Source organism: Phyllostomus hastatus, unplaced genomic scaffold (genome assembly GCF_019186645.2).
Source record: "Phyllostomus hastatus isolate PE091 unplaced genomic scaffold, TTU_PhHast_1.1 phas_contig_62, whole genome shotgun sequence".
NCBI classification, from domain to species: Eukaryota; Metazoa; Chordata; class Mammalia; order Chiroptera; family Phyllostomidae; genus Phyllostomus; species Phyllostomus hastatus.
In genome coordinates, this window is record NW_025333921.1 from 20195990 (window position 1) to 20222587 (window position 26598).

The following is a 26598-nucleotide window of genomic DNA, read 5'->3' on the forward strand; positions in this document are numbered from 1 at the left end:
AAATGATGGTCAAGTGGCTACTTTGGACCATGAGGATGTAACTATGGTTGTGGTGCAGAGCTCTGTATTAATCTTGAACTGTCAATGCCTGGAATACTTTTCTGAGACACATTTCTTATTTAACCTTTTGCTGATTTCCTCAACAGTTCTTGGCATTCATGTAACAAAGTCTTCATATCCTCTGAGGTATGGTCAATTCTGTTACCTGATTTTACCTAACAACAGTGTAAAATTCCTAAGGTATGTGTTATGTCAGAAGAGAAAACTAGAGTCAGAACAAAGCAAATCTTGCCTAATGCCACACACCTGGATGCTTGGACAGCAGCAGGCTTGCGAAGCCAGGATACCTCACTCCTAGGATTTTAATAGCATGGTGGCAATAGGTGGCAAATTTTCTTTAAAAAATGATTTTGACTGGTTAAGCAGTGGTTATTTTTAAGAGCAAGCATTCAGGGGCAACTTACCTCTTTTGTCAAAGGAAGACTGAAGAGTGTCTTATCAAGGGGACTAAACTCACTGACTTTAAGAACATCAAACTTCATTCAAGTTGTCTCCAGAATACTACTACTATATTAAAATTACAACTCATTGTATTGTTATAACATACTTTAAAGGGCTGAATTTCCAAAAAGGCTAAGACACATTTTGAATAAGCAGTTAGTAAAATAAATGTTATTTTTAAAAGCACAACAGACTTGATAATTAATGTAGGGCTGACAAAGTCTTTCAGGTAAAGATGTAGGACTTTTTTTCTTTACGATGCAAGTAAAATTGAATAAGGGATTCAACATAAAAGTTTTAATAAGACAGATGTCAAGCAAGCATATTGACTTCTTAAACAAAAAATATAAAAATTTAATTACAAAAACACTTGTACAGAAAACTTGGCATTTCAACAATTCCAGACATACGTAGACATTTTTTCCCTAAAATTTTAATTTTGTTAGAAATAAAACACTTTTGTCTCACTTTCCTCAGCTGCCCCTTGTATTTTAAAAAGAAATCTGTAACACTGAATAGGCAACAACTTATGTCCTGAGAAGAACGTAAGTGCAGTTAATATCTACAAGTTTATTGGGAAACATGAATTAGGTATCATGCTAGCCTGTAATCTCATTTGCCACCTCCTGGTTGAACACAGAGGAGGCAACACAGACCTGCATTATGGGCCTGACAGTGTTGTGGCAGCTGAATCCCAGGCACCAGTGAGTTAGTTAGGTGTGTAGCTGCTTGGAGAGCCAGTATTTCAAAAGCAGCCTGCTTATTATGAGAAAGTGACTTCAGATTGTGGGCTCTTTCAAGATCTCATGCATTCCTCAATATGCAGATGTTTCACATCAATGCCAGGTGTCCTATCCAGAATCAGGAGAATGATGGTCTCTGGACTTGGTTATAACCTTTCCTGGTCAACAGCACTCTAACAAAGCCATGTAAAACTAACACAAGGGAGAAACAGAAAACAGAAACATCAGGAGGCAGGAAGGAAAAAACAATGTATCTGGCAGAAGGCAGACACAAATTTCCAGAACTGGCTTGGATGTCCTGTGGCTATAGACAGTATTCTAGGTTGAACTTAGCAGGCAAGGAGTCTGAGAAAAGTGACAGGACCAGCAGTAACAGGTAAGAGCAAAACAGTTTTTTAGGTTTATAGCAGTAGTTAATGATGGGTTCTTATTCTAAAAATTGCCAAGTGGTGATATGTGGGCTTCAGTGCATGGTAATTTGAAGTGTGTTCATATAAGACATTAAAAAAGGCTGTTTTTTCCCTCCCCTGGCTGGGTAGCTCAGTTGTTTAGAGCATTGTCCAGATAGGGCCAAAGCTGAAGGTTTGATCCCTGGTCACAGCACATACAAGGATCAACCAATGAATGGATAAATAAGTGGAACGATGAATCAATGTCTCTCTCCCAGCCCCCCTCTTCTCTCTCTCCTTTCCTTTTTCTAAAGAAAAAAAAAAAAAAGAAAGAAAGAAAAAGAAGAAGGCTGTTTTTTGTTGTTCTTTTATTTCCTTTGGGCTATTGAAGAAATCAGGTACGGAGATGCTGGGAAGATAGGATGGTGCAGCAATGTGACAGTGGGTTTCTTGTTTGCACCTTGACTTGTGAGCATGTTGTGAAGAGGCCACACTTCTACCTGCTCTGATGGCATGATGCCTGGACAATGGTCTCAGCATGCCTGGGTTTGGTTCCAAAGATCAGAGCTGCAATTGTCAGCCTTGTGCTGTAGCGCATCAAGACAAACCCAAACTGTAAGGTAAGAGTCAGAAACTCCTGTCCCCTTTTGGGTGTGTATGTGTTTTTTTTTATTATACTTACTAAGGGGGAAGAAGAAAGAAAAGCCTGTTCTTTTGACATAGATTCTACAGTATGGCTACAGAAGGAAGACAAATGACTTGAGAATTTCTCTGTGCCCTTTTTGTCAGTTCACTCGACTACTATGATGACACCTCACCTACCCACATCCATGAATCAGTATGCCTAGAGCAGACGGTGTCAGTTTTTACTTATAAACTTCAGGGTTTTTTTTCAATGCCAAATGAGAAACTACTTTTCCTGTTCTCTCCTATTTACCAATGTTCTCTCCTTTAAAAAAAAAAATGCTCCACAAGACACTGTCAACAGATGGGAACAGAAGAACCTTACTGGGGCTGAAATGCAGGGTATGTGCAAGAGTAAACCTCAGAAAACAGCAGGCAGTACTGAGGAGGTATATTCTTCTTGGGGCAACACTCACAAAGCCTCCTCAAGGGCTGGAGTGAGGGCTGGCACTCACCAGGCACTGTGTGGCACAGGAAACAACATCTTGCACAGACTGCTGTGAACAAGAAGACCCTTTCTCTGGAGTCACAGCAGGACAAAGATAGGAGAAGATTGGGCCTGTCCAATAAGAGAAACTCTTTCAGAACCCTGTTGATCAGCAATGCCCAGTGGTCAGAAAATGGAGATGTATAATTTTGTGAGGGTAAAGGGAATAAAAATATAACCCCCAAATGCATTAAAAAAGTGACAGGCAGACAAAACCAAAGCATCACTGATTAAAAGGTCCAATCTAAAGTAGAACAATGAGAAGGCTTCTTTTTTGCTGCATAAGATGTCAGCAGAATATATGCAGACACAGAAAAGCAGACGATAGGAAACTGAAGACTTGGGAGAGTGGTTGCATGCTTTCAAAGCTTCACAAGGGTGATTCCAAAGGAAGTTCGTTAACATGTTCTTATGTTCTTTTTTCTGCTCCTCATATGGCTTTCTGGGGTGAAGGCATTTAACACACAGCTGATAGTTCCCACACAAGCAGAGTCATCTGTACTCCTCTGCCTCCACTCAGTTCAAATGTCCACAGATGGCTTCTCATTCCTCACAAATCTAACCATTTACAGAACATCTTGGAGCTCTAAGACCTGTAGGAGAGGGAAGGAAGGAAGGAAGAAAGGAGGGAGGGAGGGAGAAAGGGAGGGAGGGAGGGGGAGGGAGGGAGGGAGGGAGGGGGAGAGAATGTGAATTTAGAAAAATCGTTCAGATTAACACAGACAAGCAACTACGAGGGACAAATCTGATGATAGAATTAATACTCTAGTCCAAAGAATAATGGCCAATCAAAATAAATTTTCTTCCAAGTATAAATCTAAGGATCTCTGCATATGCACGAATGTATTATGTGCACACCATCAATAAATTTTGTTACAGTGATAAAAATGCAATCACTTAAGTTTTTTTTCAATCCTCAAACAGCCTAATATTTATCATTTGGTTTGACTGAAATCAAGCAACATAAAAAGGTCACCTCTCAACATGAAATCACCCTCAAGTCTTCCTCTCAGCGCCATTTTTCTCTAGGTACAAGTTAGCTACAAAGAAAGATGCCAGCTGGGGGAATTCTTCCACTGTAAACTTATAAGAATAATTTTTAATTGGCTGACCAAAATTTTGTAACATTACTGGATTGTAATTTTTTACCTATTTACTTTAATGCTCTCATTCTAAAAGCTTTTAGAGCTTTCCCCTTACACCCACTCCCACCTCCTTATAGCAATGTTTTAGAAACTCCACTGAACCAGACTTTTAATACATGTATTTTAGACCTGGATTCTGCACTCATCTACACAGATACTGTGTACTGGAATTTCTAAAAGTTATGGTACCTTCTAGCTCTAATGTGCTACTCTAAAATGGGAGACCATTAGCTTTCCTTCACTCTCTGGCTCCTGATAGTCAATGAAAACTTTGCCAACCTTATGTCAGAGTACTTAAATGCATTACAAATACTAAGGATATTGGGCCTCGCTGTCTGTACACATTTGTATAAGGAAGTCAAGCTAGTATTAACCACAATCTTTATTTTGTTTGACAGTTTTGAGGGTCTGGGGAAATACATAATCTTAATTATGATTGCATGACTACACTGTAAAAATCTACAGTAATAAAATGATTCACATTTTCAGATATTGTTTTTTCAAGGACAAAATATTTGTAGTTTGAAATCAAGGATTATGGTAACATTCTAGGTTATCAAAGACACCTCAGAAAGCAGATACTATTGTTTCTATCCCTAAGATTAGTAAAGTGTTAGGATTATTTTATTCACAAAATGCTCAAAACAGAAAACCACTTTTCGCTCAAAATTTGCAGTAACTGACCTATGTGAGGTGACACCACGTTATCAGTTACTGTGTTTTTTCACAATTTTCCACACTCTTTCTCCTAGGTCTCTTGTCAAGCCTGCAAGAGTGCTAACTGAAAACACCATGTGAAAATGAGGATAATGAGCTCCTCAAAATCCCAGGCGTGGATTTACAAGCTGTTCCCTTCATAAACAGCAGCACTAATGCTTGTACTTTATTCTGCAGGGAGTCCAGTACAGTCTCTTCCATCTGACTACTCACTAGAAAAACAGTAATCCTTTCTCCATCAGAGCATGGCCGAGGCTAAAGTATAAAAATTGCCTTGTATAGTTATCATCTGAGGGCAGGGCCAAGAAGGATAAAGACTATTGCTTTTGCCTCTGCTGGCAGATGTTGCCTCATTAGATAAAGAATCATGGGTTTTACTTATTTTTATACATGTTGCTCAAGGTTCAAACCATGCTAGAATATGAATATATAAATAAGGTGTGCTCACACAGCTACCTACAGGACACATATATAAAAGATTTAAACCCAAGACTGGCCATTCCTAGGGGCATATCCTGCTGCTCACTTTTATTTTAGTATCTATATATGGTCCAACCCTAGGATTTCCACAGTATTATATGTCCATAGGTATAGAACAATTTAATCGGTAGACTAAGGGGTTGTCACTTTTGTGGGATGCATACAAAAAAGTACTTTACATCTCTAGGAATTTGAATGAGCAAATACCAGTTCTACTTAAGAAATTATACTGGATGACTGACCATTATTACATGGGCAGACACCTTCTGGAAATGAAGGTATCTTCATGTCACTTTTTGCCTCCTAGAAAAGAACACAGCACATATTACTAGTAATTTGTTGAATATATTTTTAAAAAGCTAATTTTCTCTGTCCTCTCTTTTTTGCTTATTGAGAGTTTATTTTTTCTTCCATTTAATCAGGGAACTCTTTCATTGTAAGCTTAGTCCACATTAAGATTTAACTTACAACAGTTATTGATATTCAGTAGTCAATGAAAAGTTTCTTCCTTATGCAGGTTCATATACATACAATGTCTCTCTGACTATTATTGTAAATTATCATTAATATTTTCCAGAGAAAATGAAGCTTAAAAATTAAGTGATATTTATTTTTTTTCCTTGTATTTAAAGTGCTGTTTTGGGGGTGATTTCTTCAAAGTTCCTCACTCATTCTTCAATAGTCTTTGGGAAACTAGTACCTGAGCATACAGGTAATGAGTGACAATATAACCAAGGACCAACCACAAAAATAATGCTCCTTTCATTATACCGCTCTGAGGCATATGTGAGAAAAACTGTTTTGATTTTGTTTTCTAACATTATTGACTATATTTAGTCACAATGTAACAGGATCTTAATCAAGTCTCCAACTCATTTATTCAGTGTCATTCCAGGGTTTTAGCAGTATTGATGAAGACTAATGCAATCTTCTTTTTGAAGTCATGCTGGCATATATAAGGGAGGATCCCCTCCCAAAAAAACTGGAATTATCTTCTAGAGGGCGGGTCTCTTGTAGTACAAGATTCCCCTGCTAGCTGAGTGTTCTAGGAACCTATCTGTATCAGTGTACCAGCTGGTGTTGTTGTGAGAGGCTGCGTTTGGCTTCAGTGAATTTTTCTGAAGACTCTTTCAATGCATTTGCCCATTTCATAATAGGTGATTTACAAGCGTATCTGCCCACAATGTGTTCAGCAGTTTTTGACCAAAAATGGCATGACCACTGTGTGCCCTACCCTCCATAATCACCGGATCGCACCCTGATTGACATTTTTTCTTTTGGTTCCCTGAATAAAAAAACGTCCTTAAAGGGCTGTTTTGCCAATGGGGAAGAGGTGAAACAAAAAATGGCAGCAGCACTAAAAGGTATCAAAACTGAGTTCAAAAACTGTTTTGAGAAGTGGAAAGAACGTCTTGATAGATGTATTATATCAAATGGAGAATACTCTGAAGGTGAATGAAGTTTAAATATGTAAAAACCAATACATAATTTTTTATAAATAAATCCCTGGTTCTTTTGGGTCCCCCCCTCATAGTATTGTATCAGTGAGTACTCACCATTCCTTAACGATCAAGCCTGTTCACAACTTCTCGAACTGTAGCTATGAAGTTTTCATTGTCTTGGGGATTAGCTAAAATAATACTATGCAGTCTGTTCATATATGAGTCAATGGTGTCCAGTGTAGGCGTCTCTCCACTTCCTGAAGTGAGATAAGAAGAAAAATTAAGAAAATCCTCCCCATGTGGTTTGACCATAACACAGTTAAGTGAATCCATAGCAAAAGAAAGAAAAGAAAAAGAATCCACAGTTAAGTGAATCCATATGCCTCTAATATGGTCTGCTCCACAGACAAAATTTTAATTTCAGAGGAGAGACTTTTTTTAGATCTCAAAGAAAATGAAATCTACATACTCTGTCAGGGGTGTCCAACCCATGGCTGGTGAGCTGCATGTGGCCCAGGATGGCTATGAATGCGGCCCAAGACAAAATCATAAATTTACTTAAAACCTTCTTTTTGCTCATCATTTTTCGTTAGTGTTTGTATTGGCCCAAGACAACTCTTCTTCTTCCAGTGTGGCCCAGAGATGCCAAAACGTTGGACACCCCTGCATAAACAGATGGGTATATAAATGTTGTATAGTGTGTATGATTAGCTGCATATAACAAAAAGTTAAGAGACTCCCAGTATTCTCTTGTGACTTACCTCAACAAGAAAGAATATGTAAGAAATACTAGTGTTTATTTTCTTCTCCCTTCTCATTAAAACAAAATTACAAACCAAGCAAATACACACAAGAAAAGTGCTCTAAGTCAGGATTTATTATTACTTAGTTTTCATTGTTCTGAATATCAAGTTAAGCCTAATAAGAAAGTAAATAATATTAAAATATAATTGGGAAAAATTTAAATGACCAGAGAACCTAAGATTTCAGGTAATTATTAAATACAATGACCCACAGAAAAACCCTGAGGGGGAAAACCTCTTATTTTATTGATTTCCCTCTTAGGGGAGACTTCAGCCTCACCACACCAACACCAACATAAACAGCACCTCCCACTTTCTGAAGTACTCAGGTAAGGACATCATTACCAGGCAAGGGCGGCATTACCAGGCAAGGGCATGCTGGCAAAGCTGCTAGTTAGGACCTGCCGCAGGGTCTCCAGGTGCTGCTGTAAGACAGTGTTGCGGCTGCGCTCCTGGATCACATCCACCTCCAGCTTCTCCACTGCGGTGCGCATGCTCTCCACGTGCTTCTGCAGGGCTGCATTCCTCTCCTCAAACTCCATGTTGGATTTGCGAAGCTGGCGGAGCTCTGCCTCCCGAGCTGAGGATGTCCCCACCCCAACCAGATACACACAGAACACATGGAACACTCCTCTCTGAGAAGTCCCAGTGACTATTCCAAGAACATTCAGCTTAGATCTCTCTATTCTCATTATGGCCTTCCAGATAGCAATTTCAGCTATGAAATGCCTGGCTCCCCAGAGCTATTTTAATTCTTAAAACTGGTCATATTCTATACTGAAGTTTGCAAGGAATAGCTGCAATTCCCAGTATTTTTGTTTGTTTGTTCTTTTGAAGACTCTTTCTTTCTTTCTATCTATCTATCTATCTATCTATCTATCTATCTATCTATCTATCTATCTATCTGCCTACCTACCTACCTACCTACCAGAAGGAAGGGAGAAAAACATCCATCAGTTGCCTCTACCAGGAGCCCTGACAGGGACTGAACCTGCAACTCAGGCATGTGCCAACCAGGAGGAGTCTGACTGGCAACCTTTTGCTTTGTGGGAAGATGTCTAACCAACTGAGCCCCAACAGTTAGGGCTGTTTATTCTTAAAAAAAAAAAAAAAAGATTTTATTTATTTATTTTTAGAGAGAGGAAAAGGGAAGGAGAAAGAGACAGAGAAACATCAATATGTGGTTGCCTCTCCTGTGCCCTGCTACTGGGAACCTGGCCTGCAACACAGGCATGTGCCCTGAGTGGGAATCCAATCTGTGACCCTTTGGTTCACAGGCCTGCACTCCACTGAGCTACACTCAGCTACAGGGCTGTTTGTTCTTTTAAACTATACAATTAAAAGCCTGAGGAGAACACTGGGAGAATGGGCAAGCACAGCTTTGGTTTCTCATCTTTACTACAATGATCTTAAATTTTGCCCTCCTTTATTTTGTATTTGGGACACCCAATGTGAGCTTTCATTTGTACAAAGGGCTCCAGGCTAACAGTCTGAAAGCAAAAGAATTAGTGATGTACGTTTATGTGCTTTGATCCAGACACTAAAGCTGTTCTGACAATACTGGCCTAACTTTCCTTTACTGGTCTTTGAGAAGCTGTCTTTACTAGAGAGTAAAATACAAGCAATTTTTTCCTTCCAGACCAGTCCTAGAATCTGGAATGCCAATACCACTGCTTTTGAGCAAGGAATTCCTCCTGAGAACAAAATTCCCTTTCACAGACCTGAGGAGTACATAAAGATACTTCAGTAATCACCTTTGCTGTGATTCAGGAATTCCTCTGTGAATATAGGGATGTCAAAAACAGACCGTTCCTTTACCTCTGTTTCTTTCTGTGAATCAAGAATAACAAAAGAGTTTCAGTCAAGATGGTGGAATATGTCAACACTATGCTTGCCTCCTCCTATGAGCACATAAAAATTACAGCTAAATTACAGAGTAACCACCCTTGAGAACCACCTGAAGACTAGCTGAAGAACTATAAGGATATAAAGAAGGTGGCACATCAAGCCTGGTAGGAGGGGCAGAGACATGTAACAGGTAGGTTCCACACCCATGTGTGGTAGTTAAGAATCAGGAAGGATTATCTTGGATTTGGAGGTCACCCTTATAGATTGAGGGGTCCTAGCCCCACAACTGGCACCCCAGCCCTGGTCTCCGATGCTGGAGACAGATGGAGGTTTCTGGAGTCCCAGGTGTTCCTCTTAAGGAACCTGCACATGGATTTACTCGAAGTCACTTACTCTAATCTCCAGTGCTGGGGCCGAAGCCCCAAAAGTGCCAGGGACATCCTGGGAGGAACTGAATTGTCTGTCTTCAGGGCAATAGCTAGAGAGACAGCTTTCTCCCACACAGAAGTGCTGGTAGAAGTCATTGTTCCTTTGCTGAGCCCTTTCCCACTTAGTATCCAGATGTTGACAGGCACTAAATCTGAGTATCTATCAAACTCACCCTACTTGAGGGATTATCTGAGAACCCACACCACACAAATAGTACACAGGCCTAAACCCCTTACAGTGGGTGTCCCTCATGTGTGGCTGGGTCTTGGCCAGTGCTGTGGACTTCCCTAAACTCTCTGAAAGGTCCAAAATCCCAAACAAGTATCGGCTGGCCTCGGCATGCCCTGTCCTTATGGTAAGCAGCTCCCAGCCTGGCACTAGTGGCAGTCAGCCTCAGTTTGTAATGTGGCCTCTCTTAGGCATTTCCTAGTCCTGCATAGGAAGCTATCAACCTCAGATCACTTTGTAGCTCCTACCAGGTAGCTCCAGGCCAGACAGAGGGGGTAGAGCTCACTTGGGACTGCACCAGAGGCCCTCTCAAGAGGACCAAGAACCAACAAACCTGGCAGCTGACCTCAGACCATACCAGAGCACCACCTCAATTAGCTCCAAAAATGACATAACCAAAGAGTGGACAAGCAGGCACTAGAGCCCTACTATAGCAAATCTCACTCCAAGAGGTCAATCTTGCATAACAGCCCATCTGCTATAGTCAGGGCCAGTCCTCATAGCCAGTCAGACTAAGTAAGGGTCAATACCAATCACTGATGTGCTCAAATACAACAGGATGGCACACACAACTCAAATAAGGAACACTCCTGGAGCACCAAACTTAGGTGAACAGGGAGATTGCACTGCTGGGTCCCACAGGACACCCGTTACATAAGGCCATCCTGCCAAAGCTGAAAGGCACAACACATCTACCTAATACATAGAAGCAAACACAAGGAGGCAGCCAAAATGAGAAGAAAAAGAAATATGTCCCAAATGAAAGAAAAGGAGAAATCTCCAAAAAAAACCCAACAACCCCAAAACAAATAGAAAAAAGTAATCTCCCAGGTACAGAGTTCAAAACACTGGTTGTAAAGATGCTCACTGAACTTAGGTAAAAATAGATGAACTCAGTGAGAAATTACACAAAGAGATAAAAACCATAAAAAAGATCCAGTCAGAAATAAAGAATATATTAGACAGAAAAAAACAGCAGATTAGATGCAGCTGAAGTTCAAATCAGCAATTTAAAAGACAAGATGGCAGAAAATACCCAATCAGAACAACAACAACAAAAAATAAATAAATAAAAAGAGGGTAATTTAAGGGAACACTGGGACAACATCAAGTGTAATGACACAAGCAGCACAGGAATACCAAAGGAAGAAGAGAGCAAAGGATTGAGAACTTACTTAAAGAGAGACAATCAGTATCATTTGAAATGTTAAAAGGTCTTCTTTAAGAAGATCAAGAAATGGGAACAATAAAATGGCAATAAATACATATCTATCAACAATTGATTCTAAAAAACAAAGTAAACAAAAAAGCAGAACAGAAACAGATTCATAGACACAGGGAACGTTTCCATGGTTGTCAGATGAGAAGGGCTGGACTGGGAGGATGGGAGAAAAAGGTGAAGGTATTAACAAGTACAATTGGTAGTTATAGAATAGTCATGGGAATGTAAGGTACAGCACAGGGAACAGAGTAGGCAAAGGACATATATGCATGACCCATGGACATGGACAATGGTGTGGGGCTTGCCTGACGAGTGGGGTGTGCTGAGAAGGGGGCAAAGTGGGTCTAACTGTCATAGCATAAACAATAAAATATAATTAAAAATGGCAAACTACAAGGTTTGTCAGGAAAAAGTCTTGCCACTGTTAATTTAACAAGAATGGTTTGTGCAACACTGATGTAACCTGGCAGCCAAGGAGAATGGACTGGAATGTGTATGTGTGAACAGTGATGATTTCACTGTACTAGTCAGTGGGGGTGGGAGACACTGTTGAGTGAGCATGTGTACTGTGTGGCTGTTGCATTTAAAATGACTGGGTGAGTAGAGTAATGAATCTGCATCAAATTTTTGTGTTAAGCTTGAACATTCCTCCACAGAAACAATTTGGATGAGTCAGAAGGCCCAGTCATGGGCAACTAATGATTGGCAGCTTCATCACAACAATGCGCCCACTCATACAATATGTCTTATGCAGAGTGTTTTGGCAAAACATCAAATCACCCAGGTGACTCAGCCCTTCTACAGCCCAGATTTGGAGCCCTGTGACTTCTAGCTCTTCCCCAAACTAAAATCACCTTTGAAATGGAACAGATTTCAGACCATTGACAAGATTCAGGAAAATATGATAGGGCAGCTGATGGCAACTGGGAGAAATGTGTGAGATCTCAAGGTGCCTCCTTTAAGGGGACTAAGCTGTCACTCTCCTATGTATAATGTTTCTTGTATCTTGTATCTTCAATAAATGTCTCTATTTTTCATATTATATGGCTGGATACCTTCTGAACAGACCTTGCATACGCCTATCAATAATTACTTTAAAAGTAAATGGACTAAATGCTTCGACTAAAAGACACAGGGTGACTGAATGAATAAGAAAACAAGACCTAACATATGCTCCCTATAAGAGACCCACTTCAGATAGAAAGACATGCATAGACCTAAAAGGAAAGAAAAAGGTATTTCATGCAAATGACAATTAAAAAGAAAAAGAATTGGAGTAGCAATACTTAAGCCAAACAAAATAGACTTGAAAACCAAGGCTGTAACAAGAGACCAAGAAAGACATTAAATGCTGATAAAGGGATCAATCAAAAGAGAGGATATAACCCTTGTAAACACCTAAGCACCCAATGTAGGAGCACTTAATAAATAAATCAAATACTGATAGACAGAAATAGAGATTGGCAGTAATACAATCATAGTAGGAGACTTTAACTATCCACTGTTATCCATCCACTGGATAGATCACCCAGACAATAAATCAACAAGGAGACACCAGCCTTAAATGATAGACCAGATAGATTTAACTGACATTCGTAGAACTTTTCAACCCAAAGCAGCAGAATATACAGTCTTTTCAAGGGAACATGGAACATTTTCCATGACCACACTAAACCACAAAACAAGTCTCAGTAAATTTAAGAAGACTGAAATCATACCTTCTCTGATCACAGTGCCATGAACTAAAAATCATTTACAAAAGGACAACTAATAAACACACAAACACATGGAGGCTAAATAACATACTACTTAATAGTAAATGAGTTAACAATGAGATCCAAAAAGATATCAAATGATTCCTTGAGACAAATAAAAACAACACAACAACCCCCAAATCTCTGGGACACAGCCAAAGAAGCTCTAAGAGGAAAAGGCACAACAATATAGGCCTACCTCAAAAACAAGAAAAATCTCAAATAAATATCTGATCTTATACCTAACGGAACTAGAAAAGAAACAACAAACACAGTCCATAGTGAACAGAAAATAATAAAGATCAGAGTAGAAATAAATAAAATAGAGTCTAAAAAAAGCAATAAAAAGATTAATGAAACCAAGATATGGTTCTTAGAAAACACAAACAAAATTAATAAACTTTTAGCTGACTTATAAAGAAAAATAGTAAGAGCCCAAATAAATAAAACCATGAATGAAAGAGAAAAAATGATGACTGGCACCACAGAAATGCAAAACATGGTAAGTGAATACTATGAACAGTTGTATGCCAACAAATTAGACAGCCAGAAAGAAATGGGTAAAAAGCTAGAAATAGCCAATCTTCCAAGACTGGTTTAAGAAGAAACAGAAAATCTGAATAGACTGGTAACTACTAACAAAATAGAATCAGTAATCAAAAGACTTACAACAAACAAAAATGTCCTGGGACAGATGGCCTCACAGGTATATTTTACCAAACATTCAAAGGAATTAACACATACCATTCCTAACCTCATTTTATGAGGGGCCAGCATTACTCAGATTCCAAAACAAAACAAAGATATTACAAAAAAAATTATAGGCTGATATCCCTGACGAACATACACATAAAAATCCTCAACAAAATACTAGCAAACAGGATTCAGCAATACAGTAAAAAGATCTAACGCCAGGATCAAGTAGCATTTATTCCTGGGATGCAAGGTTTTTTCAATATCCAGAAATCAATTAACATGATACACAAACAAAATGAAGAATAAAAATCATATAATCCTATCAATAGATCCTTAAAGAGCACTTGACAAAAATCTATCATTCACTTATGATAAAAGCCATATATGACTAATTCACAGGTGACATCAAACTTAACAGTAAAAGACTAAATGTAGTTCCCTTAAGATCAGTAATAAGAGATGGATGTCTGCTTTCACCACTTCCATTCAATATAGTGTTGGAAGTCCTAGCTATAGCAACCAGACAATAAAAAGAAATAAAATGCATCCAAATTGGAAAGGAAGAAGTAAAACTGTCATTATCTGCAGATGTCATGATATCATATATAGAGAATCCTGTATGACTCCACCAAAAACTCTTTGAAATAATAAATGAATTCATCAGAGCAGTATACAAAATAAATATTCAGAAATTGGTTGCATTTTTATACATTAATAACAAACTATCAGAAAGAGAAATTTAGTAAACAATCCCATTTATAATGGCATAAAAATACCTAAGAATAAATCTAACCCAGGAGATAAAAAAGCTGTATCTGGAAAATTATAAGACATTGAAGAAAGAAACTGAAGATGACACAAATAAATGGAAGCATACCATGCTCACAGATAAAAAGAATTAACATTGTTAAAATGTCCATACCACCCAAAGCAATCTATAGATTCAATGCCATCCTTACTGAAATACCAATGGTATTTTTTGCATACTAAAACAAATAATCATAAAATTTATATGGAACCACAAAAAAATCCAAATAGCCACAGAAATTTTGAGAAAGAACAAAGCTGGAGGTACCATGCTACCAGGTATCAAGCTATATTACAAGGCTATAATAATCAAACAGCCTGGTACTGGCATAAAATAAACAGATCAAAGGAACAAATAGAGAGCCCAGAAATAAACCCATGCTTATATGGTTAGTTAATCTATAATAAAGGAGGCAAAATATACAGTGGGGTAAAGACAGTATAGTCAATATATAGTATCAGAAAAACTGGACATATACATGCAAAAGATTGTAACTAGAATACTTTCTTACACCATATACAAGAATAAATTCAAGGTGGATTAAAGACTTAAGCATAAGACCTGAAACCATTAAACTCCTATAAGAAAATATAGGCAGTAAATTCTCTAACATTGCTCTTAGTAATACTCTTTTTTGGATATGTCATTTTACGTGAGAGGAAAAAATAAAAAAATAAATAGGACTACATCGAACTAAAAAGATTTTGTACAGCAAAGCAAACCATTAACAAACGAAAGACAGCCTACTGACTAGAGGAAAATATTCACCAATCACACATTTGGTAAGAGGTTAATATCCAAAATTTATAAAGAATCTATACAACTTAACAACCCCACCTGTCCAATAAAAAACCCCAAATAACCCAACCAATTAAAAAATTGACAGAGGACTTGAATAGACATTTCTTCAAAGAGGGCATACAGATGGCTAATAGACATATGAAAAGACGTTCAATGCCACTGATGATTATAGAAATGCAAGTTAAAACTACAATGAAACATCACCTCACACCTGCCAGATTGGCTATCATCAATAAACAAATAACAAGCCTTGGCAAGGATGCAGAGCAAAGGGGTCACTAGTGTACTGTTGGTGGTTTTGCAAATTTGTGCAGCCACTGTGGAAACAGTATGGAAGTTCTTATAAAAATTAAAAATAGAACTATCATGTGACACAGAGATCCCACTTCTGGGAATATATCCAAAGAAATCCAGAACAAACAAACATATCTTTTTACAGAACATATCTTTTGTATTCAAAAAGATATACAAACCCCTATATTCATTATTTACAGTAGCCAAGACTGGGAGCAATCTAAGTATCCATCAACAGACAACTGGATAAAGAGGATGTGGTATACATAAACAATGGAATATTATTCAGCCTTAGAAATGAGTGAAGTCTTACCATTGTGACAGCATGGATGGACTTAGAGGGTATTATGCTAAGTGAAATGAGACAGAGAAAAAGAAATACCATATGAATTCATGTTTGTAATCTAATAAACAAAATAAATGAACAAACAAAAAAGAAAGACTCATATATGCAGAGAAATAAACTGATGGTTGACAGTTGGGAGGAGGATTGGGTTTGCAAGGTTTGGGTGAAAAAAGGTGAAGGGATCAAGAAGTACAAATCTGCAGTTATAAAACAGTTATGAGGCTATAAAGTAAAACATAGGGAATATAGTGATAATGTTGTAATAACTATGTATGGTATGATGGGGTACTAGACATCACGGGATCACTCTAAGTTACAGAAATGTCTATCTACTATACTGTACATCTGAAACTAATATAGTATTGAATGTAAACTGCAATTGAAAAATAATAGAACAGTTAATTCTTTAAAAGAAGCTAAATTAAATACGTAGTGCTAAAGACACAGTCATTATGTCTCCTTAAGGAAACAGCATAAGCAGGAATCAGTCCAGTTACGCTGCAAGGGAAATGTATTTACTTATCTCTTCAGTGAAAACAAACTTTCTTGGGCTCAAGCAGGTTAAGTACTGAATTATCTAAGGTGTACAAACTGCTGTGCAATGAGACACTTTAAAACAAATCCACATTAACTTCCCAAATGGAGAATCTGGAGGCTATTTCTCAATTGTGTGATTTGAATATTCAACAGTATATGGCTGTGGAAGTAACTGAGGTAGAAATAAAGAAAATTTGTAGGTATTTTTTCAATTGTTTATGCATGTAAAATGCTCTCTGATATAGGACTATCCATTCTAAGTTTGCACAGTGAACATAAAAATTTAATGGAAATCTCCCAGCCATGAACAATAATAATGGTATTCCATTAGTACTTCTAATTTATAAGGAGCACATTATTGTTTTTTAAAGATTTTATTTGTTTATTTTTAGAGAGGGAAGGGAAGGAGAAAGAGAGAGAGAGAGAAACATCAATGTGCGGTTGCTGGAGGTCATGGCCAGCAACCCAGGCATGTACCCTGACTGGGAATCGAACCTGTGATGCTTTGGTTCGCAGCCCGCGCTCAATCCACTGAGCTATGCCAGCCAGGGCAGGAGCACATTATTACTGGGGCTCTTTAAGACTGTCTGCAGACATAGGAAAAACAAACAAATGAAATAAAGACATCAGAAGTATCTAAGCTTTAAAAATGAAAAAGCCAAGGATTATGTGAAACAGAAAAGAATAACAAAGCTTAAAAGTCATTCACCAATAATTTGGTAAATTTAAGAATAAAATTTGAAATAAAATTCTCACAAAACTACTGCAAAATACATTCCACAATGATCCTTAAGAATAATGTAAATTTCAAAATGTCCGGCTGCCCTTTCTACAATGAATTTGAGGTTGAAAGCATTATGAATATAAATTAGAAGTATAGCTGCAGCAGAGTCCTTGGGTGAGAGCCGGGTCAATTGCTCCCTCCCTCCCTGGCCAATCAAGGTTTAAACGGCACTGGGAGAGACCTGGTTGCTTGAAGTGGCAGAGAGGGGATTCACATGCAGAGTCTGTGGACACCAGTTTGGGAGAGTTGAGAGTCACGCAGTGACGAGCACTGCCTTGGATAATCACTGGTCTGCCTGGAGAATTGGGCTGTACGGAGCCGCAGGCTTGAGTAGGAGCAATTTCCCAAGAAGAAGAACTGTTTGGGGAATACCCCAGCATCAGCCCCTCGGCTTCCTCCCCAACCAGCAGGGCTGTGATCCCGAGGTGACAGGGAAGTTTGTGTGGAAGGCCCCGCACACCTCCATACCACTAGGAAGGGTACGCACCTGAGCTGTGGCACCAAGACAGCCTGACTGAGTGTGCGCTGCACCCCAGTCCACAGCAGTAACCCGGGGGAAAGAGCACTCTCAGGAAGACCTAGATCTTACATCCAAGGCTCTGGGGAGAGGTGTCAGATTAGCTCTGGGGAGAGTGGGCGCAAGACTAGCTGAGTGAAGAACAGGAAGGGAGAAAAGCCATACCAATCGCCCCTCAGCCAGGAAGACCAGAAAAACTGGATGGTGGTTTGGCCAGTTTGAAACCAAAAAGAGGTGTTTTTTTTTTTTAAGAAATCTTTTATTTTTTAAAAATTTATATTATTGTTTTATCTTTCAATACCTTCTTCCTCTTTTCTTCCTTTCTTTCCAATTTTATCTCTTCTTCCTCCCTTCTTCTACCCCCCCCTTTTTTGAATACCTATAAGTGAGACAAAAAGGAAAAAAAAACCAACCCAAAAACCTGGAACTGTGAAAGACCAGAGTTGGAACCAAAGAGGGGGCAACCCAACAGTTGAGACAGTGGGACAAAATTCGCTTTGCTATTACAAAGAACCTGCAAGTTATTGTATATGTGTATTTTTTTCCATTATTCCTACACCTTTTATTTTAATAGTATTTCTGTACTTTTCCTTCTGTATAGTCTTCTTTGCTTGGCGGGTTATATTGTATCATTTGACAGGTTTCCCCTGATCTCTCTTCCACAGTGTATTGCTAATTCACTGTCCTTCACGTCACTTGTGTTCCTTTAGCACAGTACTGAAGGTCCTATACTCCCTATTCTTGTTATTCAGATCACATAGATTCTGTCATATGATTACTGCTCTAATATTATTGTAAATAATAGCTGTTTCATACAACTGTAAATACTTCACAACACTCCTCCCTGATCTTAGCTCACTTCAGTTTCTAAACTCTATTACTGTAGTGGTTAACTCTATTCTCTCACACACTAACCAATTTACTATCCTTTACTCTCACCTTATCTCAGAATCTGACCTCCCACAACCTCACTGCTTTCTAGATTCAACTCACAATCCTTCCCTCCCTAACAACAAGAGTCTTATGTACTTCCCATCCTTTCTAAATAGTGGCTAGTTGGGTGGAAGATCAGTTAACACTATACACAGCCAAAGGATCTCCTGTATCTTCTCTACTGGCTGCTATTCTAAATATCATAGAATACTCTCTAGCTGTCTTAAACCATTTTGCCTTACCCCTCCAACTGATCACAAAAAAAAAAAGTAGGTGGAAGCTGTGAACACCAGGAGACCCAGAGAAGACTGCACCACTGAATCTCACAAGTATTCTACCACAGAAGTTCACACCATAAACCCAGGGAGCCAGAACACGTAAACTTAAGAAGCAGAGGCTAACAAGAAGAGTCTCACAAACAATGGGAAGACAAAGAAACAATCGCCAAATGAAGGGAAAGGAGGAAGCCTCAGAAAAAATGCTAAAAGAAATAGAGGCAACTCAACTATCAGATACTGAGTTCAAAGCAATGATCATCAGGAAGCTCAAAGAGCTCACAATGAGCTACGAGAAACTGCAGGGAAGCTACAATGAACTCACTGCAAACTATATCAACATGAAAAAGGAAATAGAAACTATCAACTAGGGCCAAGAGGTAATGAAGAATACAATTTCTGAACTGAAGAACACAGTAGAAGGAATCAAAAGCAGGATAGATGAAGAAGAAGATTGGATCAGCGAATTGGAGGACAAAGTAGAAAAGAAACACGCAGAAAGAGCAAGAAAGGAAAAGAGGCTCAGAAAGAATGAAGAGGGATTAAGAGAAAGGCAAGATAATATGAAACATAATAATATAGAAGGAGAAGAAGAGGAGCAAGGGATAGAAAACCTATTTGAAAAAGTAATGATGGAAAGCTTCCCTAATTTGATGAGAGAAAAAGTCACACAAATCCAGGAAACACAGAGAGTCCCAATCAAGACGAACCCAAAGAGATCCACCTCAAGACACATCATAATTAAAATAGCAAAATTTCAAGACAAAGAGAAAATCTTAAAGGCAGCAAGGGAGAAACAGGAAGTAACATACAAGGGAGCCCAAATAAGGCTAGGAGCTGACTTCTCAATGGAAATGCTCCAAACCAGAAGAGAATGGCAAGAAATATTCCAAGTAATGAGAACCAGAGGTCTGCAACCAAGGCTACCTTACCCAGCAAGGCTCTCAATCAAGACAGAAAGCCAAATAAGAAGTTTCCCAGACAAAAGAAGGCTCAAAGAATACACCTCCACCAAACCAGCTCTCCAAGAGATGCTAAAGGGACTGCTTTAAGGAAAGGAAGGAAAAGAGGGAATACAGGTACAAAAATGGCAATGAATAAGTACCTATCAATAATAACCTTAAGTGCAAATGGATTAAATGCTCCAATCAAAAGACATAGAATAGCTGAATGGATATGAAAGCATGACCCACATATATGCTGCCTACAAGCGACCCACCTCAGGATAAAAGACCTACACAGGCTGAAAGTGAAGGGCTGGAGACAAATATTCCAAGCAAATGGACAGGAAAAAAAAGCTGGGGTAGCAGTACTTATATCAGACAAAATAGACTTCCAAAAAAGGGCCATAAAGAGAGACCCAGAAGGTCACTTCGTAATACTCAAGGGAAGAATCCACCAAGAAGACATAAACATTGTAAATATATATGCACCCAACAAAGGAGCACCCAAATACATAAAGAAAATCTTAGAGGACTTCAAGAAAGATATGGACAGCAACACAATTATAGTGGGGGGTTTTAACACTCCACCGTCAAAACTGGACAGATCTTCCAAACAAAATATCAACAAAGATATTGTGACACTGAAAGATATTGTGACACTGAACAATGCCCTAGATGAAATGGACTTAACTGATATATATATATACAGCCGTCCATTCCAAAGAAGATTAAATACACATTCTTTTCAAATGCACATGGAACATTTTCAAAGAGAGACCACATGATGGGACACAGAACAAACCTCAACAAATTCAAGAAAACTGAAATCATACTAAGCACTTTCTCCAACCACAAGGGACTGAAACTAGAAACCAACCCCAAGGGAAAAAACCCCAAACACTCAAATTCATAAAGATTAAATAGCATGCTATTAAACAATGAATGGGTAAAGACTGAAGTTAGGGAAGAAATCAAAAAGTTTCTGGAAACAAATGAAAATGAACTCACAACAACCCCAAATTTATGGGACACAGCAGTCCTGAGAGGGAAGTTTATAACGATACAGGCCCACCTAAAAAAGACAGAAACATTGCAAACAAACAACTTACCCCTACATCTACAAGAACTTGAGGAACAACAACAAAGACAGCCCCGAGCAAGCAGAAGGAAGGAAATAACCAAGATCAGATCAGAATTAAATGACACAGACACTAAAAAAGCACAATTCTAAGGATCAATGAATCCAGGAGTTGACAAGCCTTTAAGCAGGCTCATCAAGAAAAAAACAGAGAAGACCCAAATAAACACAATCAGAAATGAAAGAGGAGAGATTACAACTGATACCAGAGAAACACAAAGGATTGTAAGAAATTACTATGAAGAACTGTATGCCAAAAATTTGAAAATCTAGGTGACATGGACAAATTTCTAGAAAAATATAATCTTCCAAAACTCAATGAAGAAGAAGTAGAAGGCCTAAACAAACCAGTAACAGCAAATGAAATGGAAGCAGTAATCAAAACACTCCTGACACACCAAAGCCCTGGACTAGATGGTTTCACAGAATTCTACAAAGCATTTAAGGAAGAGCTAAACCGTATCCTTCACAGATTATTCCAAAAAATCCAAAATGATGGAAGACTCCCAAACTCTTTTTATGAAGCCAACATCATCCTAATCCCAAAACCAGATAAAGACACAACAAAGAAAGAAAACTTCAGGCCAATATCACTGATGAACATAGATGCTAAAATCCTCAACAAAATATTGGCAAACCACATCCAACAATACATTTAAAAGATCATACACCATGACCAAGTGGGATTCATCCCAGGGATGCAAGGATGGTTCAATATTGCATGCAAGGATGGTTCAATATTCGCAAATCAGTAAATGTAATACACCACATAAACAAAAGCAAAGACAAAAATCATATGATCATATCAATAGATGTGGAAAAAGCATTTGATAAGGTACAGCACCCATTTATGATAAAAACACTCAGCAAAGTGGGAATAGAAGGAGTATTCCTCAACATAATAAAGAGCATGTGACAGGACACAGCTGAACAGGAGCCATTGTTAGGAGCTGACCAGCCGCTGTTCCCAGACAGCAGCCTTTCCCTGATAAGCAGTTGTCTCAAGGCCAAAACACTAACCTTCGCTTCTGCTTCTGTATGCTTGCTTTTAGCAGTTGTTCCCCCCTCCCTTTTTGCCCTGTAACAAGCATATAAAGGAAACTCCAGCTTGAGTTCATTGCTCAGAATTTGGGATTCCCCTCTGAGCCCACACGCGCATAATAAAGGATTGTGCTCCGCCATCTCTCCCGCATGTGAGTTATTTTCCGCAACATTTTGGTTCCCTGACCGGGAAACAACTCACGTGAGCAGGCATTTTGCCTCCAATGAAGGCGACCGGGGAGCCCTGATGCAAGGGAAGGAGCACATGCTCCGGTTGTTTCGGGCTTAGACTCCCATGCTGCGTCCCCGACCACTCTAAGACCCGGGCAGAGGGGGAGAGATGAACCACGAACTGTCGGAGCGCCAATCGGAATAAGTGCCCCGGGGACTGGACCCGAGACCAGAGAGAGGCTGATCACCTCTCAACTGGAAAAATTCAGGAGTCTGGGCCAAGGCTCAGACCATTGGACTCCTACTGCGGGGGGAGAGGGGTTGTAAACTCTGTGTGACTGTGTGTGTGAATGTATCTGTGACTCCAGGAGCCGGCCAGGCTTAAAGAGTCTGATTGGGCCCTCACCTGCGGCGGGCATACGAAAGATCCCCTTTTCCTCTGTCTGCCTGCGCCAATTGGGCGAATTCATCACGGGGTGGGGGGTGGGGTTCTGCCATAGTACTATATTGCATGCATGTAGGAGATTGGACAGCAAGCCATGTAGGTATGCCACCATTTTGGGTAAAATGGAGGACAAGCCACGTGCGTGCCCCACTGTGGAGGGTGGAGCGTGAATGGTTGTCGTCATCTTGGATGATGGGTCACGTGAGAGCCCCTCCATCTTGGAACTGGGCAAGGTGCCAGGCTAAGGGCTCTCTTCAGATTATAGGCTGTATGCTGCTGCTGTGTGGGCGCCGCATCAGTCTGGTTCTCTGTGTAACTGGTTATGATAAGAGTGGCTCTGGTTCTGAAGGACATGAACTGAGGTCCAAGGGTGAATATCTGACCTATAGGGTGTTTGCAGGGTCTGAGCTTCAGAAAACTGCAGGATGTCCCTACAAATCTAGGGAATTTTAGTGGAAGGTACCTGCAGTGCCAGGGACTTTCGGCTGCCACATGCTGAGTTTAAATATAGTCCTTCCCAGAGTGGGAAAGGAACCAGGATTAAAAGAGAATGATGGTTAAATCTGAATGAGTAAAATTATGTATAAAGAATGTAAAGTTTTAAACCTGGAGTAAAGGAAACCTCAACTATTTGTTTTCTGGTTTTGTGGGAAAAGAGCAAATTTCTAACATTGGTGTTGTTTCTGAACAGAAACCTTCTGTACTGTTTAAGGTCACCTGTGAGACCTAAGAAAGGTCGCCTGTAACTGGTTGGGGAGAATGCCTTTGCCACTTGGGACCCAGGAAGGGTCATTTGGGGCTGATGAGTGCTTCAGCCAGAGGCAAAGCAGCATGTCTCTGCCAAAAGACCGGGCCTGAAGGAGCATGTCTCTGTGAGGCACCGATGGACGCATTGGTGCAAGAGAATGCCCCTACCTGTGTATTATTCTGGAACTCTTGTGTTTTGGATTTTGATCTTTATCTGCTCTAAAGAGGAAACTGAGGATTCCAGGGAAGGTTGAAACTTCACACTCTGTAGGAAAGTATAAAAAATATAATATATATATGTGTATATATAAATGAAGAAAGTCTGTGGGAAACAGCAAAAATAAATAGAAAAGTAAAAGTTTTAGGAAGGAATTACATGGTGTTAGTTAATAGTAGAAGGTATAAGGCACGGAGATGCAATCTTGGTGGATATCAGAAGCTGTATGAAAGAAAGAATAAAGGGTTTGTGAATGTTGCAGAAAGTCTGTAGAAGTGAAAGTTTTAAGAAGCCTGATGGATATCAGAAGGAAAAAGATTTTCCTTCACGCTTTGTATTTTTCTCCCTACCTGATCCCTCCAGAATTTGGCATTCTGAAGGAGTGAGTGAAAACATAAGGTTTCTTTGCATAAAACCAACAAGATCAGTCGTTAATAGCGGTTTTGTTAACCAAGACTTTAACTGAAATGTCACATCTGAAGGAGGCATATATGGGTCTGGTTGTCACCAGAAAGCCCTAAGGAACTGGGATTGACTTGCGAAGCTAGTGTAAGTCCACGAGAAAAGCCTGGTACTTTGGTTGGTTGTACAGTTCATAGCAGTCTTTCCAGGGAAGGAACGAAGGTTACTTTCATGAAAGATGGCCAAAAAGAAACCTGTGGGCACAGTGGAAGCCTCAAGGATCTGAGTGAAACAATTGGTACAGGCGAAGCCAGATGACGGATGTGTGGCTCTGCTTCTGTGCTCTGAGGGGCGGACTGAGAAGTCAATCTAAAGGTTCCCTGTGTGAGTTCCAGCAAAGCAGACTTAAAGATCATAAGTGATCCAGGCTGCTCTTGGTGTGTTTATGCAAATGAACAGTCAAAATAAAAAGCGGAACTCAAAGTAGTCCCTTTAATAACATTGAGGGTGATCTTAAGGAGAAAAATTGTGGTTCAAGGAAAATCACAATGCTCAGTATTGGACACCAGAATGACGCGGCTAACTGTCTTGAAAGTAAGTGTCTTTTTGTTTGAAAGTTGAAACTGGTTTTGTAATATCATCAGATATACAATTTACAGGTATGGAGAACCTGTCAAATTGCCATTGCTAAATGTCATTGCAGGAAGGACCTTGCAACTGAATGTCTTCCCAAAAAACAGTCTCACAGGCACAGAGACTGGTTTGGAGACTACCATGTGAATTAACCTGTGTGTTCTTCTGTTTTCATAGGACGTATGCCTATGACTTCGTTACCTGAGTGAGTGGTTGCAATATAGGCCTCACTTAAGGAGCCCATTCTTCAGCATCACCCCCTGAAACTCAACGGTTTGGCTGAACTGACTGGTTGGGTTGATGAGCAGTTTGGGTGATCTGTGGGCTTCACTTTAGAACTGATTTTCCCTTTTCTGTCTTGATGGCTTGGACAGGAAGGGTTCAGATATCTGAAAGGAGGGAAATCCTAATATATTCCCCTCAGCCCGAGTGAAGTATAATGGGCCACAAGAGTTTTGGATAGGTGTAGCATGCCTTGTACACCTTCCTCCAGATAAGCTATTCTTCACCTAAGCCCCTGCCTTTGTCATTTAGTGGTTATAATTTAATTGTGTCTTCCAACTCTGTCCAAATCTGTCACCTCCAGAATATGACCAGGATGCCAACGGTCCAGTAATGCCAGCCTTTGGACACCAAGCCTGTAACTTCCTGGTGACAGCCAACTGACCAGGATTCTGTAAGGTACTTCCCCTTACAGGAAGTACTCCCTCTGTGCTGCACCCCCCCTTCAGGGCACCCCAGACCCACGGGTAGGTAGAACAACATCCATTTCCAGCCGGAAGCAGTTACAAGAAGATGAGACCTTTGTCCATTGTCCTTTAAAAGAATTTAAAGTGGGTGTATATCTGAAATGAGAGATTATTACAGGGTGCAGCCAAGAGAGGGGACCCCAAATGGGCATTTAAAATGGGGTCCAGAACTCAAGGCGTCCAGATTTTAAGATGTCTTCACCCCTTCCCCCACAGGTGTGAGTTGGGGAGGGACACACAGAGCAAGAACATGCAGGGCTGTTTTGTACAGCAACAGCTTTATAGCTAATCCATGGCATAGTCATTTGACATACCTATAGCCTTTGGCTGGTCACTTAGATATGCTAAATAGCTGTGGCCATGCTCTGGGCCAGGAGATAAAGACTCCCACCGCCCAAGATGTGACTGGGAGGCAGGTCCCCCGAGTTACAGTGCCTGTGTGGGAGCTCAGAGAAGACTGGCTTCATAACATGGGGACACACTTTCCCAGACCCATGATGGCAGCCGGACGGGAGCAGGTACTGGCCCGTCCAGAATCTGCGGGCCGTCAATGAAGCAGCTGTCACCCTCCACTGGTCGTCCCGAACCTGTACACCCTCCTGAGCCAGCTTCCCCCAACAGCAACGTGGTTTACCTGCCTTGATCTGAAGGCTGCCTTCTCCTGCATTCCTGTGGCACCTTCCAGCCAACCCATTTTTGCCTTTGAATGGAAAGATCCACACACAGCGGTCAAGACTCAGTTGACCTGGACTAAACTGCCCCAGGGGTTTAAGAACTCCCCAACCTTATTTGGGGAAGCCCTAGCAGGAGACGGGAATCCCCTCGCTAAGGGGGGCCAGACCTGACAATTCTGCAGTACATGGATGACCTCCTCCTGGTGACCCATCCCAGGAACGGTGCTGGGAGGGAACACACACGCTGCTGAAGCGCCTGACTAAATTAAGGAAAGAACACAAGAAGCACATCCTGAACACACTCCTACTCTTCACATCGAGTTGCAGAGGGCATGCGCTATGTATCTGAAGTGCCCCCATAGCCATCCTCGCAGTCCTCTGTCATGGCCCTTCACGGTGCTCCATCGGGTTCACCTGACCCAGCAGCCTATGAGCTTCCTCCGGGTTCTGGTGCATCACCCAGCACAACGCTCAGCAACCAGGCTTGTCAGAAGTACTCACGGTATGATCAGGGGCGTGGATGGAAAATGGGACCTTAGCTAAATTCTACCAGGAAACTGGACTGCCCTGGACA

The 26598-nt window shown here is 40.2% G+C and overlaps 1 protein-coding gene across 2 annotated transcripts in view; it reads right to left on the reverse strand.

The window, feature by feature from the left end:
- Positions 1 to 1886: 1886 nt before the first annotated feature.
- Positions 1887 to 26598, reverse strand: part of HMG20A (high mobility group 20A) — a 98115-nt gene continuing 73403 nt past the window's right edge. Inside the window, exons 7-10 of one of the 2 annotated variants that reach the window (XM_045848580.1) lie at positions 9146 to 9221; positions 7756 to 7908; positions 6703 to 6845; positions 1887 to 3397 (exon numbers count right to left, since the gene is read on the reverse strand). In XM_045848580.1, coding sequence (XP_045704536.1) covers positions 6709 to 6845; positions 7756 to 7908; positions 9146 to 9221 — 366 coding nt within the window. In that variant the 3' untranslated portion in view covers positions 1887 to 3397; positions 6703 to 6708. Of the gene's footprint in view, positions 3398 to 6702; positions 6846 to 7755; positions 7972 to 9145; positions 9222 to 26598 lie in introns of both variants that reach the window. The other variant, XM_045848579.1, reaches the window with a different exon arrangement.